General features: G+C 45.9%; 1 protein-coding gene across 3 annotated transcripts in view; it reads left to right on the forward strand.

Annotated features, from left to right (window-relative positions):
• The window catches only part of ArgRS-m (arginyl-tRNA synthetase, mitochondrial), a 72,422-nt gene extending 52,909 nt beyond the window's left edge, over positions 1–19,513 (forward strand). For 2 of the 3 annotated variants that reach the window (XM_084599679.1, XM_084599682.1), the window contains 4 exons: positions 8,342–8,437; positions 12,905–12,979; positions 13,390–13,453; positions 18,355–19,513. In XM_084599679.1, coding sequence (XP_084455805.1) covers positions 8,342–8,437; positions 12,905–12,979; positions 13,390–13,453; positions 18,355–18,441 — 322 coding nt within the window. In that variant the 3' untranslated portion in view covers positions 18,442–19,513. The remainder of the gene's footprint in view (positions 1–8,341; positions 8,438–12,904; positions 12,980–13,389; positions 13,454–18,354) is intronic. The other variant, XM_084599661.1, reaches the window with a different exon arrangement.
• The last annotated feature ends 1,072 nt before the right edge of the window (positions 19,514–20,585 follow it).

Consider the following 20,585-nt stretch of genomic DNA (forward strand, 5'->3'; position numbering starts at 1 on the left):
CCCGGAAATTATAGAAGAGACCATCTTCAGGAGAATTTCAAGCTTCCCCAGATTGTCCGAGAAAGACACCCATAAATTAAGAGAGCTTGGAGATCTGCTTCTTGAGGTTGACGCTGCAAAAGAGGACCTTCACTTGACTGGGCTAGCTTATCTTTACACCGCAAGAGGGGTAAATCCCATTGTAGAAAAGCTGCTGCACCGCTTGCAGGAGATGTGGATCACAGACTCCAAATACAAGCAAGATCATCAGATCGCCTTTTGCCCCTTCTCGATCTTCTCCAGCTTTGTCAGGGACCAGGCGAAAATAAGAAACGACCGCAGCTTCAAATCGAGCTCAGCAAGTAGCACCCCTTCAAGTCTCCCAAAAGCATACAGATTGGCAACGAATGAGGGCATGAGAAGACCACCCATCTCAGTCCAACTGACTGACATGGAGGCAGGCACTGAGCATCCACCCCCAAACACACCGAAGCTGCAGGATGCAACCAAGCATTGTCCTCTGCACAAGAAACCTCACCCTCTCTGGAAGTGTCACGCCTTGAGAGAAAAGCCACTGGATGAACGAAAGTCCCTGCTGAAAGAATATGGGATCTGCTTCAGGTGCTGTGTTTATACAGACCACTTTGCAAGAGATTGCAGAATATTTCTCAAGTGTGCCGATTGTAGTAACGATAGGCATGCTACACCACTCCACGCAGGAAATGTCACCCATGGGTTTTCTGTCCTTGAGCACAGTACTGAAGACGCCAGAGGAGACCAGGATTCCTCACTTGAAGTATCGTCCAAGTGTACAGAAGTGTGCGGACAAGGCTACAGTGACAAGTCATGCTCAAAGGTCTGTTTGGTTAAAGTCAGTCATCCGGTCCAGCCTCACAAGATTGCAAAAATGTATGCCATCCTAGACGACCAGAGCAACAGGTCCCTTGCAAGAACGGAGTTCTTCGACATTTTCGGTCTTAATGGACAAAGTTCTGCCTACACTCTAAGGACGTGTGCTGGAATTATGGAAGCAGTGGGAAGAAGGGCATCCGGATTTCTCATTGAAGACATTCACGGCTCCTTGAAGCTGCCCTTACCAACACTCATTGAGTGCAACGACATGCCTAACAACAGGAATGAGATTCCTACACCGGAAGTGCCATTGCATCACCCTCATCTCAAATCTGTAGCTAGATTCATTCCTTGTTTGGACTCGGAGGTCAAAATTCTACTTCTCTTCGGGGGAGACATCCTCAGAGTAAACAAGGTTCGACAAGCGCAATGGGCCAGCTGATGCACCATTTGCTCACAGACTGGACCTGGGATTTGGGAGTTGGACCAGACTGTGTCAACAACTTCAAAATAAATGTCCCCGAAAATGGACGTCCCTCCCTTTTTGAGCCATGCCAGAATCACTTCCTGGTCAAGGAGATCGCAAGCACTCCTGAGTTGATACACTGCTTCCAACCTGCTCAGCACGCTGCTAGGAACGACAGCTATGATAATGGAATCGCAGAAACGCTATTCCAGACTACGAAGGATGACAACAGACCTTCCTTTTCCGTGGAGGACAGGAAGTTCTTGAAGATAATGGATGGTGAGTTCTTGCGGGACGAATCAAACAGTTGGGTAGCGCCTCTTCTCTTCCGTTCCCCAAGACCTAGGCTTCCGAATAACAAGAACCTGGCCCAGACACGTCTCACTTCTCTCCAACGGACCATGAAGAAGAAACCAGAACTGAGGGAACAATTCACGAACTTCATGGACAAGATGTTCAAGAACGGCCATGCCGAGGAAGCCCCACCGCTTCGAGATGGAGAAGAATGTTGGTACCTCCCCATCTTTGGTGTTTGCCACCCACGAAAGCCCAGTGAAACGCGAGCCATATTCCCATTGACAAGGAACCTTCCTCCTAGTTCTTGCCTTTCCATTAAACCTTGATAACACAATATGTGCCCTTCCTTTAGTATAGTATATGCTTCACTCGGCCTCCTAACCTCACTAAGCCCTATGATATTGTTATGTACTCAGTACGTAACGGGGGTGTTTATTGGTAGTCTAAAGCACTGCGAGTCACGCAAGGAACACCAGCACACACCACTGTGTCTTCCGTTTCTTCTTCTTCTCTCCAGCCTCTTCTTCCTTTCCTGACGCCCCGAGCACGTGACACTTCCCCCCTCGCAGACGAAGCCCCAGGACAAGCAGTTTAAGGAAGGTGCCGGGGATGGAACCTTTTTAGCTGAGCCACATGCACCACCTGGGTCCGGCGTGAGCATCGGCCACTTTCAGTGCGGTGTGAAATTACATAGTTCACGTCACTCAGGTGCTCCAAAACGACAAAAGGGCCGCTATAACGAAACAGCAGCTTCTGGGTTAAACCACGCTTGCGTAGCGGCGTCCACAGCAACACTAAATCACCGGGCACATAAGAGACATGTGGGCGCCGGTTGTCATAACGCTCCTTCGAACGTTCCTGTGAGTCTAGGATGCGGAGGCGGGCAACGCGGCGAGCTTCTTTGGCTCGACATAAAGTAGTGGCGATAGAAATCTCGTTGTGGAGGGAGAAAGGAAGGATGGTATCAAGACAACTGCGGGGAACTCGAGCATACAGGAGGTAAAACGGACTGTAGCCAGTCGTCTCATGCTGTGCAGTGTTATACGCGAATGTAATAAATGGGAGAATTTCATCCCAGTTCTTGTGATCAGAGTCCACGTACATCGCCAACATAGTGGTCAGAGTGCGGTTGGTCCGTTCAACAAGTCCATTCGATTGCGGGTGATACGGCGTTGTATGACGGTAATCGCAGGTGCATAGACGAAGGAGTTCTTCGATAACTTCAGCAGTAAATTGGCGCCCACGGTCACTGATCAGAACTCGAGGAGGGCCATGGCGCAGGACGACAAATCGCAGAAGAAATAGGGATACTTCGTAAGCAGTGGCTGAGGGTATTGCGGTTGTTTCTGAATATCGAGTGAGATGGTCAACACATACCACTATCCACCGGTTACCGTTAGAAGATCGCGGAAAAGGACCCAAGAGGTCGATGCCCACCTGCTTAAAGGGTGTGGTCGAAGGCGCAATAGGGTGCAGCGGTCCGGGTGGACGGGAAGTAGGGAGCTTGTACTGCTGGCACTTGACGCAACTGGCTACATAGCGCTGAATGACTTGACGCATTTTCGGCCAGTAAAAGCGCTCCTGTGTGCGATGAAGGGTCCGGGCGACACCCAAGTGGCCCGACGTGGTATCGTCGTGCATCATTTCAAGAACGGGAATGCGGAGGTTTTCCGGCATGACGAGGAGAAAGCGTGCACTTCCGGGGTTGAAATTCTTGTAAAGTAGGCCGGTGTGAACACAGAAACGCGCATCTCTTGAATCATGAGTGGCAGAGAAGAGCGGTGCCAAAGTCTGATCGTTGCGTTGTTCTGTCTGAAACAGTTGAGGGTCAGGAAACGTTGCCGAGATAGGCGCCAGGTAGTCATCAAAGTTGTCATCATCACTACCAGTTGATGAAAGCGGCAAGCGTGACAGACAGTCAGCGTCAGCATGTTGGCGGCTGCTTTTGTATGCCACAGTGAAGTTAAACTCTTGCAACCGCAATGCCCATCGAGCGAGCCGGCCGCAAGGGTCATGAAGATTTACGAGCCAACAGAGCGAATGGTGGTCAGTGACGATGACAAAAACATTGCCATATAGGTAGGAACGGAATTGTTGCACCGCAAAAACTACTGTGAGGCACTCTTGTTCAGTAACGGTGTAGTTGCGCTCTGCCTTGCTCAACGAACGACTAGCATAAGCTATCACGTGCTGATCAGTGCCCTGACGCTGTTGAGCACAGCACCAACGCCCACGCCACTAGCGTCGGTGTGAACTTCGATAGGGGCAGAAGGACAGAAGTGACGTAGGATAGGTCCTGATGTCAGAAGGAATTTGAGGTGGCGGAAGGCAGAGTTGCAGTCAGTAGTCCAATTGAACGGTGCATCTTTGTGCAAAAGGCACGTGAGCGGGTATGCGATGTCAGCGAATCTGGGCACAAAACGACGAAAATAGGAACACAGTCCTAAAAATCTCCGAAGCTGCTTCACTGATTTCGGTGCTGTAAAGCTGGTTACAGCCGCAATCTTCTGAGGATCCGGCCGAACACCATCCTTATCGACCAAGTAACCAAGAACAATTGTTTGGCGTTCGCCAAAGTGGCACTTCTTAGAGTTGAGGACGAGGCCTGCTCTCTCAATGCAATCAAGAACGATGGCGAGGCAGCTATTGTGTTCCTGAAAGGTCTTGCCGAAGATCACAACGTCATCCAAATAGCACAAACAAATTTTCCACTTGAGTCCGCGCAGAATGGTGTCCATGAATCGTTCGAACGTGGCAGGCGCATTGCACAATCCAAAGGGCATTACGTTAAACTCATAGAGACCATCGGGGGTCAGAAATGCCGTCTTTTCTTTGTCGCTTGGGTTCATCGGTACCCCGATCTCAATTCTACCGAGGAGAAGTATGACGCCGAATGAAGACAGTCGATTGCATCGTCAACACGTGGAAGTGGACATACATCTTTTTTGGTGACAGCGTTAAGGCGACGATAGTTCACACAGAAACACCATGTGTTGTCTTTCTTTTTAACGAGAATAACTGGAGCTGCCCAAGGACTTGACGATTCCTGGATAACGCCACGTTGGAGCAAGTCATGAACTTGTTCGTCAATAAGCTGACGTTCGGCCGGAGACACACGATAGGGCTTCTGTCTGATCGGGTGAGAAATTCCAGTATCAATCGAATGATGGATGCGAGAATTTGGAATCGGTGGCTGATGATCTCTGGCGAAGTCGAAAACCGAAACATGCTTGGAGAGCAGGTCCGTCAAAATTCGGCGCTCCTGTGCTCCCAACACTGTGTTTATCATTGCCTGGATTCGAGACTCTGCCTCCTCCTCAGCACCTCAGGAGACAGGAGACTCAGCACCTCCACCACAACTGTTACGTACTCAGTACGTAACGGGGGTGTTTATTGGTAGTCTAAAGCGCTGCGAGTAACGCAAGGAACACTAGGACACACCACTGTGTCTTCCGTTTCTTCTTCTTCTCTCCAGCCTCTTCTTCCTTTCCTGACGCCCCAAGCACGTGACATTATTCAATTTTATGAGCCCTAGTTTTTCGAACAGCGCTGCTAAACTAGCCTCGCTAGCTAAAGTTCTAGCGTTACACATTGTCAGGGTCAGTTTCCAATGGCAGCTTGTCCGGAGCCAGAGATTCTTAGGACCCTTCACTGCGTGATAGGTCTGAATGCTAGTGTGGCCACTTGCTTCTCAGCCACTTGGGACTGAGGGCCGGAGGTGTATTGGAGTTCATTTACTACACCAGGGTAGTCAAATCTTGTTTTGGTGAGGTAGTGCGTTTTCGGAGGTATTCATCGGCATCAGGCCGCACTCCCAAACCTGTTTATGAAATTCAATGGACATGCATATTTTTTTTATTCCAGTGGCGAATTGCATAGCACCGGGATTTGTACCACAGTCCTCTTGCACGTGAGGTGGATGTTCTGCCTCTACACCACTGCTCCCTCTGTGCATGCAACAGTGAGGATGGGCAACTGCTGTGGGATGTTGCAGAATAGGTCTTTCGCATGTACCTAGAAGCACCTGACGGGTGTGGTCCGTTGAAGGAAGTCGACTAGTTCATCTGAATTCATGACCAGCAATGCGTTGTTGGCGTGAAAGACCTTTTCTACAACATCCCACAGCAGTTGGTCATCCTCGTTGTTGAAGAAATCATTGATGCATACGGGGCAGTCAAGTTCCAAAATTAAAGCAGGATGGAGCTTTGCAAGGCCAGGTTGGCGGACACTGTTGTTCTGACATCCGAAGGCTCCTTGGCTCGGGAGATGATCAAGATGGCTTTTGGTCAGAAGAGGGAATGTGTGAGTGTGCTGTTGGTAGCCCTCAGCTGGAAGGAGATGCGAATGCTTCTTTGGGACAATAGGAGCACTTTTTTGTTTTCAAAATGGTTCATGCTTTTGTTTCCTTTTTCTTGAACTTTTTGCTTTCATTTCTTTTCCTCAATTCTTTTCTTCTTCTTCTTCTTATATGGCTCCCTCTTTTTCTTTATTCCTGGAACATTTTTTTTTTCCAACCAAAAATAAAACATCAGTTTGTAGTGTGCACATCACCGGTGTGGTTTTTTTGTTTCAGTGCTGTCTCTCGTTTACGTGACGCACTATGGTTTGTCAGCAGTCATTAGCTATGAGTAACCTACTAGCCCGGACATAAGTTTTTCTGGCATTGTATCGCAGTCTTTTGTGTAGTCAAAGGCAGACAGTAAGGTGAGCATTAACACTTTCTAAGGACATCTCTGGGAAAGCACTGAGATGGAGTGTGGTCAGAGGCATGGCTGTTGGGGCGTCTGATGCACAACACAACATTCTGCGTGATGTAAAGTGGGAAATGCATGTGCCATTCATGGTTATCTGACAGCGCTATGCAAGGAAAGCTGAAAGGAAGGCAACTCAGGCACTGCTCTGCTCTTTTTTTTTGCCACTCACTTTGGAAGCATGTGCATGATGCATATGTTGGACCTGAGATGTCTGACAGTTCTTTAGAAGGCTGCAAGAGGTAGGTCAAGTTTTGCATGCCTTTCTGACAGCTACATTAGCCAGCATAGCATCACTATGTGCAGAGATCTGACTAGCTGAAACTGGCACATTTTGTTTTTAGCACCAGTGGTAGGTTGCTTAAAGGCAAACTCTGGCAATTTTTTGGTGTTCTCAAATGGGGGGGGGGGGGGGGTAAAGAAATTTTAACTCTGTATTCTCCATCTTATTCCAATCGCCCATGTCAGCTTTGTATCTCAACGTGATATAATTTTCCACTATTGTATAAGCAGCCCTTGATGTGAACCAAACTGCATACTCGGGCAATTTCTACAGGTCACGGGTTGATCAGGCACACGTGGAAATGGGGATTTGTAAGCAGTTTTGTGACGTCCAAGTGTGCTTATACCAGTTGAGCTTTTAGCTTGATGAGAAGTATATGTCACAGTGGTGGGCCATGGGAACGGGTATGACAGCAGCCATGATCTGTCATAAATTTCTAAATGCCAAGGGCCTCCTCCGAGTCAACTGGTCTGCTGGCAACAAGCCTGTGCTTGCACCTTAACGGTATGAAGACTGCACTTACTTTAAGCTTTTTGAGCCTCAGTCAATATGCATTCAAGAACATGAATCGCAAAGCAGAATTCACCTAGATCAGCTAAATAATTTTTAACAAAGTTTTTCGGTTTCACTTTCAGCTGCCGAACAAAGGCTGTGATGTCACAGAAAAGTTTTGGTCTCATGAGGCATGAAAAAACAGATCACTGCTTATTAATTTTTGTGGTTCAAACTTTGGGGCAGGCTTGTGCAAGAGTTAGCATAAAGTGAACAAAACAGCAACCATACTGCAATTTGTGTATTCATGTGACCTCAGGTGTCTGTCATGTCATGGCCATCGTTTGGCAATTGAAACCAAAACTGCACAGAGGAAGAATTTTTCTTATAAATAATTTGCCTCTTTTTCACACAATCTGTACTCATATTCAGTAATGTGCTGCATATCATTCCACTGTCTCTACTCCTTTAAATTTACTATCATTCCTGCATGGGCTTTGTGGCTGAGTGTTGTCTTGTTTTGCTTGTTACACCATGTCCCAGCCACCACGCTCTGACTGGTTTCTGGAGGTCAGTTGCTGGACATTTCTCGGATATTCACATATGGGAGCTGGGATGCAGGCTATATACTGGCAATAAAATGTAGAAGAAACAGTTTAGTATGTACCGAGCATGTTTTATTGTACATAGTTGATATTAGTCAGAATGCAAGTGGGCGGCATTGGTAGTTTCCTGAACCTAACTCTTCAGATATGACAAAGTTGGGATGTGCATCCGTAATCTTCCTGGCCTGGGACATGCAGGCCTGGGACAGCATGCATCACTCTTGTGAAACCCAAGCCAGATGAAGTAGCCTTTGTAAAAACATCTTATGAAATCATCAGACAATGTGTATTGATACTTTCAGCTAGCATTAGCTGCACAAACAGCCGAAAACCATGATGTCACTGCTCATGTCATTTTTCGGTGTGGCGTTTTTGGCTGTTTTAAAATTATTTCGTGGTTGAATTTTAAAATCATGTGCTGTACATATTACAGGAGGTTTTTAGAAACATGAAACAGTTATTCAACTCAATATAATTGCAAAAATGCTGGAGTTGCCTTTTAGGGACAGGTACATAGTTCACATGGGCATAAGCACAGCAGCTGTTTCTATGACCAGCATGTGCACACCACAGATTGTCTTGCTGGAGCAATCGTAGATTTTTTTTTTTTTTTCAGCCTTGAGGAGAAGGCTGGCTTTCCAGTGAATACTAGAGTCGCAGTGGACACGTTGCAAGAGCCTCCTGCTCTTGCCCTGGCCATTCAGATAGCCAGGTGAGGTTTCTCTCTATTCTTGCACTGATTTTAACGGCCTTCATTAAATTCCAATCCATTTATGGTGCTGTTTAGTGAAGCGGATTCAGACTTGCGATTGATTGATTGAATGTCCTTTATTGAATGGGAAGGCTCATGGCCATGGATGGGGATAAAGGGGAGTAGACAGAATCTTCATTGTTTAGGTCGTTGGTCGAGGTCTCACGCAGCTGGATACTGGCTGCGTACACGTCCTTGTCACCAACTTTTGTGGCAGTTCACAGCGCCTTACGAAAGGCACGGCTCTTGGTACCATCAAGAGCATTACCGCCCCTATTCAAGTTTCCCTGTCCGAAGGTGCTTTCTCCTCCTTCTCTTCGCTGCAGAACGATGCACCTTTGGGTGTAAGCATTGCACCTAATCTCTCTGTGAGCGAGAGGGCCGAATTGATAGTGGTGCTGGCAGAATTCCAAGACTGCTTCTCTACGTCATCCGGAGTTCGCCAGACGACCATCGACCATTGCCAAACACAGAATAATTACCGATGACGCTGCTCACCCTGTTCGTCAGTCGCTTTACCGAGTTTCTTTCAAAGAACATGAAGTTATTCAGAACCAAGTGCAAGAAATGCGGGCCGACGACATAATCCAACCCTCGCACAGCCCATGGGCAGCTTCAGTGGTACTAGTAAAGAAAAAGGATAGCACTCTTCGACTCTGTGTTGACTATCGCCGCCTCAACAACGTCACCAAGAAGGATGTTTATCCCCTTCCTCGCATTGATGACGCACTTGATCATCTACGACGTGCCCGTTACTTTTTATCCATAGATCTGAAAAGTGGTTACTGGCTAATCGAAGTTGATGAGCGCGACCGAGAGAAGACTGCTTTTATCACCCCGGATGGTCTATATAAGTTTAAAGTGATGCCGTTCGGCCTCTGTACCGCCCCAGCAACCTTTCAGCGCGTTATGGACACCGTCTTGGCCGGACTGAAGTGGCAAGCTTGTCTGGTCTACCTTGACAATGTTGTAATCTTCTCAAGCACGTTCTCCGATCATCCTCTTCTCCTGAGGGCAGTACTACAAGCTATAAGAAGTGCAGGCCTCACTCTGAAACCAACAAAGTGCAAGTTTGCTTACGATGAACTAAAATTTCTTGGCCACGTCGTCAGTAGCGCAGGTGTTCGCCCAGACCTCGATAAAACAGCCGCTGTCGCCTCCTTTCCTACACCATCGGACAAGAACGCCGTACGGAGGTTTATGGGCCTCTGTGCTTACTATAGGCGCTTTGTTCCCAATTTTTCTCATGTCGCTGCACCACTTACTCATCTCACGAAGGAGAACGTCGCCTTCCAGTGGTCGGATGAAGCGCAGCGTGCATTCGACCGCCTTAAACAAAGCTTACAGACCTCCCCTGTACTCAGGCACTTTGACCAGGACGCCGAGACTGAAGTTCATACAGACGCCAGCAACAAGGGCCTCGGAGCCGTGCTTATTCAAAAACAGAACGGGACCGAGCATGTAATCGCTTACGCAAGTCGAACATTATTGAAGGCGGAGACTAACTACTCAACCACTGAAAAAGAATGCCTCGCGGTAGTTTGGGCGATTAATAGGTTCAGACCCTACTTGTACGGACGCCCATTTCAGGTGGTTACCGACCATCACTCTCTATGTTGGCTCGGCACTCTGAGAGACCCTTCAGGGCGACTTGCACGGTGGGCCCTTCGATTGCAAGAATTCGATGCTACTATAGTTTATAAGTCCGGTCGCAGGCACACAGATGCTGACTGCCTCTCGAGAGCCCCTATAGAATCAGCATCTGACGGTCATGACGACGAATATGAAGACGCTTTTATAGGTACCATAAGCACGGTCGATATGGCAGCGCGGCAGCGACACGACACTGAACTCCGTGAAGTAATCGCCCATCTGGAAGGTCAAGAAGGCACCATTCCACGCGTCTTCTTGCGCTTTCTACCAGCATTACGTCTTCGCAACAATGTGTTATACAAAAAGAGCTTCGCAGCGAGTGCGAGGTCTTGGCTACTGGTTGTTCCGGCTGACCTACGTAATGAAATTATGGACGCCTGTCATGACGACCCAACTTCCGGGCATTTGGGGAACACTCGCACGAATTCGTTCTAAGTATTACTGGCCTCAACTTGCTAAGACTGTTCGTCACTATACCAGGACCTGCCGCGAATGTCAGAGGCGTAAGACTCCGCCCATACAACCTGCAGGACATCTTCACCCCATTCCACCGCCTATGACTCCGTTCCAACAGGTAGGCATGGACCTACTCGGACCTTTTCCTACGTCCAACTTGGGACACCGCTGGATTGCTGTTGCTACGGATTACCTCACGCGGTATGCTGAATCGCGAGCTTTACCTTCTGCAACAGCGGCTGATATAGCGAAGTTTTTCGTCGAGTCCATCGTCCTCCGTCACGGTGCTCCCAAAGTCTTGATTACAGATCGCGGTGCCACATTCGTGTCCCAGCTAAATGGCAGAGATCTTGCGTTTAAGCAACACGCACCGCTGCAAAACTACCGCATACCACCCCCAAACGAATGGGCTCACTGAGCGCCTTAATGAGACTATGGCCGACATGATATCTATGTATGTGGACGTCGAGCACCGTACATGGGATGACATTCTTCCCTACGTAACTTTCGCTTATAACACCGCAACTCAGGAAACAACCGGGTTTTCGCTGTTTCGCCTAGTGCATGGCCGAGAGGTGATTACCATGCTTGACGCCATGCTTCCCCATGAGCCGGAGGCCTACTCTTACGACAATGTCCAAGTGGTAACCCAGCACGCGGAAGAAGCCCAGCAGTTGGCACGACTACGCATCCAAGACCGCCAGCGCGTCGATGCACGCAGGTACAACCTCCGGCATTGTGAAGCTCATTTTGCACCTGGTGATAAAGTGTGGGTGTGGACTCCCGTTCGCCGTCGCGGTCTCAGCGAGAAGCTCCTAAAACGTTACTTTGGCCCATACGATGTCGTTCGCCGTATAAGCGACGTGAATTACAAGGTGATTCCAATTGTTCCGAGCACATCTCGTCGGTCCCCTCATTCTGAAGTGGTGCATGTGGTTCGTCTCAAAACTTATTGCGAATGCTAGAACCACGTATTCTGACTCTGAGCTCTGCTCGATTTAACGTTTCAGCTACGCTGGAGCGCGCATCGGGGGAGGAGTAGTGTAACCCGCGCTAACCGTGTCAGTTCTGGAGGGGGAAGAAGACGAAGTTCGTGCTGAGTGCGCATGGTTCTGGGCCGCCGCCGCTGCTTTTGCCTGGTCAAGCGCCTGCTCTCTGCTTCCTGTGCCTCAGCGCCCCAACCCCGTCCTTTGACCCTGTACTTCTGGACTGCCGTCTGGGTAGCGATAGAACCCGTGACAATATATGATGGCACAGTTTCATTACTCGATGGTGTATGAAAAAAAAAAAAAAGCTGCATTCATGCCCCAGCTTCCCAAACTAAATTTGTTGGAAATAAGTTTGTGCCTGTATGCTTATGCCCCATCTTAACTGTATTAATATAAACTGCAAAAAATGTTGAGAGCAGGTGATTTCTTTTTCTGTGTCGGCGTGTTAGCACATGGACAAGAGAAGCAGGACTGCCCTTGAACATTGCTTCCCTCAGTCAGGATAATCCATAGTGGGCATCAGATGGGATGCTTGAGCACCATGCTTCAAGAATGTATTTCATTGAAACTCGGGACCATTGTGGAAGCACCCATCGCGGTGGTGCAGTGGTTAGGTTGCTCGACCGCTGTGCCCAAGGATGCAGGATCGAATCCCGATCGTGACGGCTGCTTTTTGATGGAGGCGAAAAGCAAAGCACCCGTGTGCTATACGATATAAGTGCCCAAGGTGATTGAAGTTTCCGGAGCTTTTCACTACGGCGTGTCTCATAGCCTGAGTCACTTTGGCAAGTTAAACCCCATAAACCAACCCAAACCATTGTGGAAGCACTGCTGCCAGGTGGTCACAGCTGAGAAAACTGTTGACACTTAGCAACAGTTTACGATACGGCAGTGTGACGCCCAGGCTCAGGAGGTAGTGGCACAAGGCATAGGCCACCAAGAGCAGCTCCGTTGTCTTAATGGCCTTGTGGATTTGGCCTCCGACGTGATAATGGTAGGTGACAACACTACCAAACATTCCTGTGTTCCTAAAGCCCCACTTGCAGTTATTGTTTCTTCTTGAAACATAGTATGTTGTTAGTACTCATTATTCGAGGCATATTTCTAACAGCTGCTTACAGTCAAAGGTCAAGGAAATAACGGTGTTCTCGATGACAGCAAATGTGCTAGGACAAGAAGTGTCAGTAGATGGGTTACTGTGGGGAGAGCGACGCATCAGGTGTGCGTGTCTAGTGGCCCAGTGTGCCCTCCCTTCCACTGCTGAGAACAACTGTTGGATGGGCTTGTGCCATGAGGAGGGGTGCTCCCTTGAGGACATATCTGCCTGCAGGTTTGAAGAGGTGGTGTGCAATGCCTTGGTCCAGCTGGAGCCCTGCATTGTGGTGCAGTACCTGTTCACTCTGAGGTAGGTAGTTGTGGTGGCAGCCCTCAGTAGATTTTCTGTGCTCCATCCTTTGACTGAACAAGAGTATAGAATTGGTGGGGTGCATTCTGCTGTACACATGTGACTGTTTTGAATTAATGATTTAACTTAGCCCCTAATGTGCATCTCTTCTGGTGGCACTCATGAGAAAGAATAAAATGCAAAGTTGTTTCTCTTTGGCGATGCTTTATTCCTTGTAGGTTTTGTGCCTGAACTGTCTTACCTTTGTTTTGCTGACACAACTTTGCTTCTCAAGGGCAAATTGTCAGCCAGTACTGCCACGCCTCTGCAAATGGCTGGTAATGCTTGTGGTGGCAGAGTCTGTCTTCAACAAACAAAACTGGCTGAGCGGGGAGAGGTGTCACAAGCCCTTGTTTGCGCTGTCTGTGCAGTCACACCATTGGTCGAGCCAGCAAGGAACTACCTGTCAAGAACCAAGCTCTGCCCGTAGCACAGGTAGAATATGCGGGTTATTACGAGCCACTAATAAACAAGGGGACGCAGTGTGTGCTTGGTGATATAACTTTGCATCTGTCTGCATCTTGTTGGATTATCTCAACACCTCATTCAGGTTCCAGTTATTCACTTTTCTATAAATGCAGTTTTTAACACCATTGCCCTTGAATTGCAAATATCTCATGTCAAGGTTCTTACAGAAAACCAAGCATCTCAGAAGAACAGCTGGCACAAATAAATATTTCTTTCATGGTGTCATAATCTTTATTAAGAGAGCCTTAGAAAAAATTTTCTTTTTGTTACTAATCAAGTCGCAATTATGAATTTTAAGGGGACTGCATTTCTGTGTGCAGATTATATGATTGTTACCACAAGTGCTAACTGTCAACACAATATATAACAATATATATAAGGGAAACACGGTATATAAGGGAACACAACAAACACAAAGGAGAGCACATGTAGCTACGTATTGTCAAGATACGTCACTTCACTATCACGCAGTAACGGCGATGGTTTTCTGATGAACAACCTTGGTCTTTTCTTCATTTCAAAGGCTGCAACGATTTCACATGTCAGCTGCACTGTGTGTTTGTACAAAATGTCACTATAATGTCATTTAGCAAGGAGTTTGGCTCTCTGGCAAACTTTTTAGTCTGTAATGGTTTGCGATTGGTCACTGCGGATAAGGATGTTGTATTACCAGTCGTTTTTGGAAAAGGCTATGGAGGCTTTCCATAAGAATTTTCGCCAGGTCTCAGAAGACCTAGTAAAAGTAAAATCCGGAGCTTTGCACCTACTTGAACAGTTGAATCTAGGACAACTTTTGGGCAGTGTGAAGAAGGCAAAGATTATTGTTAACATGTCTTTTTCACAGCCAAAACATAAATTAGGGACACCGTTCCGTGCCATTGTGACGGAGAAGAACACTTGGCAATACCAGGTTTTCGGATATTTACAGAAGCAGTTGTCATCTTTGGTTATTAACAATCCTTTCAAGGCTTGCAATTGCGAATGCGTTGCAAAGTTTTTATATCAGGAAAATCCAGGTTCGTGCACGGCTTTCAGCATAGATGTGGTGGATTTATACTACTCTCTTCCCCACCAGAATTTAATGACTGCTATGTCAAACTGTATCGCTTTAAACAATGATGAAGAAGAATTCATATGGTCATGTGGAATTTCTGTAGGGGGGTTTTTGAACTGCTGTCTTTTTATGTGCGGTCTACTTTCATTGAACAGGAAGGTCTACTATACACCCAAAAAGGAGGTGTGTGTATAGGTTAGAGAATAGCGCCTGTTCTTAGTGATATTTTTCTTTCTTTTATCGATAGAGCCATTCAAAAGGACTTGGGTGAGACATCGCACATTTTCAGATACGTGGATTATTTCTTAGTATTTGTTGCTAAAATGCATTTTTCGAGGCATATGGTCGAAGGGATGGATGTGTTTAAAGCGAACGGTTGCAGTTTACAGTTCACCAATGAAGTCCTGGTTGATAATAAAATAAAGTTTGTAGATTTATGTTTGTATATGGGAAGGATCATTTATGCTGGAAATATTCACCACGGACTGACAAACCTTTACTTAACTATGTTTCGAAGCATTCAAAAACCATTAAAAACGGGATTGTTGTATCTTTCTTGTCATTGGTGTTATGAAGATCCTGCGCACATAAGATGGATCAAAGCTTTCTTGATCAAGTGCAGAGGCTCAGAGAGGCAGATTACCCGGATGATGTGATCACTCTTGGGCATAATAAATTATTAAAAAGGCTAAAGAACTTGCCAACACCTCAGAAAGATTGTGAAATGCAGAAGATCGCGTTTATTCCTTATATACACCGACTGTCTCAACCTTTAAAATATGGCCCGCAGATCTGGTGTTCGAGTTGTTTTTTCGGCACCAAATAAGCTCGGAAAAATCTCTTCTGTTCTATTGTGGACAATAAGACCTGTAACGCTTCGAAACCAGAACAGATGTGTGGGATAAAGCATGACCTGGAGTACGTTCCTTGTTGTCAGGGAGTGGTGTATAAAATTTCCTTTGCCTGTGGCCAAGTTTACGTTTGCCAAACAAGACGTTGCATTAATACACGTCTCGGTGAACATAACCGCTCACTGGAATCTGCCTGTTCCTCGAAATTAACTGACCATTGCCAAGGGTGCCAATTCCGTTCCCCTCTATTCCACTATAGTGACATTTTGTACGAACACCCATTGCAACTGATGCGTGAAATCTTTGAAGTCTTTAAAATGAAGAAAAGACTGAGGTTGCTTATTAGCAAACCATTGCTGTTTCTGCATTGGGTGCACAACTTTTATTTCCATCGGAAATAGGCGTCCCCTTCCCTGGTGCGCCCGTGAATTAGAGGCTGGCAGGTAGCCCTTGGCTTGTTGCGACCTCTTCCGCCAGATGGATGGTACGGTGCTGGATCGCAGGGTCCGCACTTCGCAGCAGGGTATCCCAGGCTTCTCTACTTGTTATATTTTGTCCTATCCCTGGAGTTTGTGGGCACTCCCAAATTATGTGGTCGAGGGTCTTTCTCGCCCCATAGTGTTTGAACAGATAATTGCCCCTAAGGTCTGGTAGTGCGTGAAATGCCCAGACCGGGTTCATGAAGGTATTAGTTTGTAGCCGCCTCCACGCGACAGCTTCTTTATTATTTAGGCTAATATCTGGCGGGGGTACCAGTCTACGCCCCAATTTATAATGGTCGATGATTTCCCTGTGATTTTGCAGACGCTCATCGTATGCCCAATGTTCAGGGGCCTCGACAGCTACCCGGAAGTAGAGACCTCGGGATAGCTCGTGAGCTGCCTCGTTACCAAGACGGCAGCGTGAGCGGGTGTCCAAATTAACTGAATTTTCCTATTCAGCGTTTTTTGGATGAGGAGGATAGTTAGATAGCAAAGGCACGTCGCAGGGCTCAGTGCTAGTGCTGTTACTTCGTGATAGTGAAGTGACGTATCTTGACAATACATAGCTACATGTGCTCTTCTTTGAGTTTGTTGTGTTCCCTTGTATATCGTGTTTCCAGTTGAGAGTCAGCGCTTGTGGTGTGTTATTCTCTTCTTTCGTCTGCTTTCGCGCTGTTTTATTTATAACTATGTATCACCCACTCACCCACTTTGCTATTCTTTTGATATTATATAAATATGTGATTTAATTTAATGCAAAAGGAGTCATTGTGCATTAATTTTTGTGCTCTTGCATACAGGGCGTTTCGTATTTATCTGTTCGAGCTGTGAAAAATTTTGCACACTTCTTTGAGTTTGTTGTGTTCCCTTGTATATCGTGTTTCCAGTTGAGAGTCAGCGCTTGTGGTGTGTTATTCTCTTCTTTCGTCTGCTTTCGCGCTGTTTTATTTATAACTATGTATCACCCACTCGCCCACTTTGCTATTCTTTTGATATTATATAAATATGTGATTTAATTTAATGCAAAAGGAGTCATTGTGCATTAATTTTTGTGCTCTTGCATACAGGGCGTTTCGTATTTATCTGTTCGAGCTGTGAAAAATTTTGCACAAACTACTGGACTATTCGAGCTTAAAACGCTGATCACAAGATAACTTGTGATGATCTATATTTTTTGGTAATGTAATTTAATGCCTGAATTTGCCTGCATTTTCTAGATTTGGCAGAACACTGCAGTCATCTGCAGTGTAACCTTTCGTCATGGTGAGCAGATCAACGGATTCGACAGACTGCGCTATCCAGGAAACTTCGAGGCCTGCGACAGCCTATGCAGGATATTGATTTCTTCACAGTTCGCCAGATGGCGCAGCCTGTAGGATCAGTTTATCTGCTCGCCGCGACGAAAAGTTTAGTTGCAGACGACTGCAGTGTTTTGTTGGTTCCAGAAAATGCAGGCAAGTTAAGGCAACAGATTACATTGTTGAAAAATATAGACCGCCACCAAGTACCGAGTGTTGTCGGTGTTTGAGCCCGAATGGTCCAGTAGTTTTCGCTGGAGAATTTTTCACAACTCGAACAGATAAATACAGGACACCCTGTACAATACTAAGTAACTTTTTTGAGGAGAGCCTTCAAGAAATTTCCCCACAGAAAACTTTATAAAATGGATGCCATAGGTTTTACCCTGACTTCAAGGAATGCAGTAAGTGTGTAATTGTCATCCCGCCTGCCATAGATAATGAGTTAATAGTGTATCGAAAATGCCATTCCGGAAACGAGAGGAAAAGCTTGCATCTTTGTTTCCAAAGTGGAAGCTCGAGTTCTGTAATAGCTAGGGTGATCACTTTTTTCTCATTGCATTCCTTGATGTCCAGAAAAATCATTGGTGTCATTTTATCAAGTTTCCTAGAGCAAAATTTATTGAAAGCTCTGAACAGAAAATTAAGTATCATATTATAGAAGGACATGCAAAAACACATGATCCTTGATGAGTTAATAATTGTGACTGAGCAATTTTTTATGACCCTCTTCTCCTAAATAAGAGCAGTAACCTGTGCAGTGCCTGTCTCAAATAATATTTATTTGATGAACAGTGTCATATACAGGTGCTTTTAGGATACCATCAGATGAGGTTGGAATTGCCAGTGTATTCTAGGAGCACTGTGCTTGTCGTCAGCTTCTTTGTGGCGTTATTGTTGAGAGCAGCTTTGGTAATGATTGATGCAGTGTCAAAATATGTTGTACACACAATCAAATAATACACCCATTTATTCCTGACCAATGTGGATAAGTGCATCGATTTCCGCGGCTGCTGCATGTTAAGTGCAAGTGTTGGAACTTTTTCCTTCTGCTGTTTCATTGTTGTGGCATTTTTTATGCTTGCGTGCATTTTTTTTTTTTTTTTTTCATTTCCCTATATATACAGCAGCGATGTTACAGAAAGCAACATTTGTAATTGGGATATGTTTTTATTTTTCACAGGCAAGGCTGTTGCTTTTCCATGCTGCAAGAGTCACACTGGCGCAGGGCATGCGTCTCTTGGGTGTTCAGCCTCTGACAGCAATGTAGATGAGCTTATGAGATGCTCGGTTCACTTTGTTGCAAATAAATCACTCCTTCTTGTGGTAGGAGATGCTGGAAGGACAGTAAGAGTGTTGCTGTCTTTCAGGACGGTATCACCCTACTTAGTAAATATTTTAAATTTGTTTTTTGTTTTCTTAACCTTCGTACAACTAATTAAGGTGGAGCACCGTAGCCACAGTGCTAAAGGCATAAATGATAGCAAAAAGGCACTGTGTTGTGTCCTCTGCCATTGTGCACATATGTAATGTTGTAACTGAAGCAAACTAAACTTTTTAATATCTGTGACGTTTAGGCCTTAGTCAACTTCATTTATATATTTTTTATCTTCCTCTATACTGCTTCCTTACTTCTCTACCATAAATCCCACTTTCTGCTAATTACACTATTAGTACATACATTCATGCTATTTTTGATGTACTGGAACTTCATGGTCTTGGCATATACTATTTGTAATAGTATTGATATCTAGATAGGTATTGTACCACTCCTACAAAATATTTTTTATTTGCTTATTACACGGGATCTCGTGCAGTCCAAGCCAGGAAGGACATATATGTTTTGCTTTTACTGCTTGCCATATGCTGTACATTGAGTCATTATCTTGAGTTTTTTTCCGTTTGTTGTTTTTGTAGATCAGCATATTAGGGCATCCTAATCTTGCTTTAAACATGGGACCTCTTCAATTTTTTTCAGTAAAGTTATTCTTTTCTGATTTCACTCTTTCTGCTCTATGCGGGGCCATTGCCTACTAATTTTTCATCTGTCAATTACAGGATTGTCCACTCTTTAGAATCTCTCTCCATGCTGCCGGCGCTCTGCGGAGCGCCTCTGGCGGGTGCCGTAGAAACTATTGCACAGGAGCAATGAGGTCCGTAGGCGGGGCATCGCTCATCATCTGCTACAGTGCACTATATATTGCTATGAAGTGGGCTTCGATTGCAAGTCTTTCGTATGAGTGCTAAAAGTGCAATCATTTCCTCCGGTGGTACGGTGACATTGCAACTTCCCGGTTTTTAAATTTCTATGACAAAGTTTACCTACAGACGAAAATGTTCAGGTCTCCCCATTGTCTGCCACAGAGTGAAACTGCTTATATGAGTCATTCGACAATTAAAGCAACAAGAATGTTGCCTTGTCACAACGGCGACCCAAAATGTAACTCCTTCCTGTCTAGACTGAGAGCACAGATGCGTCTGGAGTCTACTTTTTGCAGAGTCGAAGAGTCGTTGCAGAGCAGTTGCAGCTGCAGCAGTATACGTCTTTGAGTATTCTTCATCGCTGTGAACATTCCTTGACACATGAATCTGCAAGTCTTCTTTTCGCACTCTTGATATTTTGGACGAGCAGAAAACGTGAAGTGACCAGACGCAGCTGTGCTCTCGGTCTAGACAGGAAGGAAATCGCACTTGAGGTCGCTGTTGTGATAAAGCAGCGTTCTTGTTGCCTTAATCGCCGAATGACTTGTGTAAGCAGCTGCACTCGGCGGCAGATAACAGAGCTGCCTGACCATTTGCATCTATAGATAAACATCTTCATAGAAATTTATCAATTGGGAAGTTGTGGTCGCACGGTACACCGGCGAAAAAGATTACACTTCTGACTCTCATCCGAAAGACTAGCAATTGAAGCGGATTTCAGTCCAATACAGAGAGCTCTGTAGCAGACAATGAGCGAAGCCCTGCCTTCGGCTCTAATTGCTACTGCGCAATAGGTGGTGGTCAAAGTGAACGAAGCGCAAAGCATGCTGGGTACTCCAACTTCCAGCTTGCTCGACGAGAAATGCGTCTACGGAGCAGCGCTTGAAACGCGGCGCAGTCAAGATTTAATTCATATTTTCATTTGTGTTTTGAGCACTAATGAAGTAGCAAAAAAAGGTCAGCATGATCTGTGTACATTATTGTGTCCACGTTCAGCGTTGTCTGCCTGAAAAAAGAGTGAAAAGGCGTTGTAGTCGTGTCGTCGGGTCGTGCTGAAGTTTAGCATACGCTCCAATCGCTTGCTAAAAGTTTGTCGGTTGCTACTTTTGTTGTACAGCCGCTAAATGTGTGTCTATTATACATTAGAGTAAACATATTCCGACGGCTCTGCATTACCAAGAGCTGAATATTCAGGCTGCTATAGCAGCCGTA

The sequence above is a fragment of the Amblyomma maculatum genome, chromosome 1 (genome assembly GCF_055883805.1).
Source record: "Amblyomma maculatum isolate TAMU_Amacu chromosome 1, ASM5588380v1, whole genome shotgun sequence".
NCBI classification, from domain to species: Eukaryota; Metazoa; Arthropoda; class Arachnida; order Ixodida; family Ixodidae; genus Amblyomma; species Amblyomma maculatum.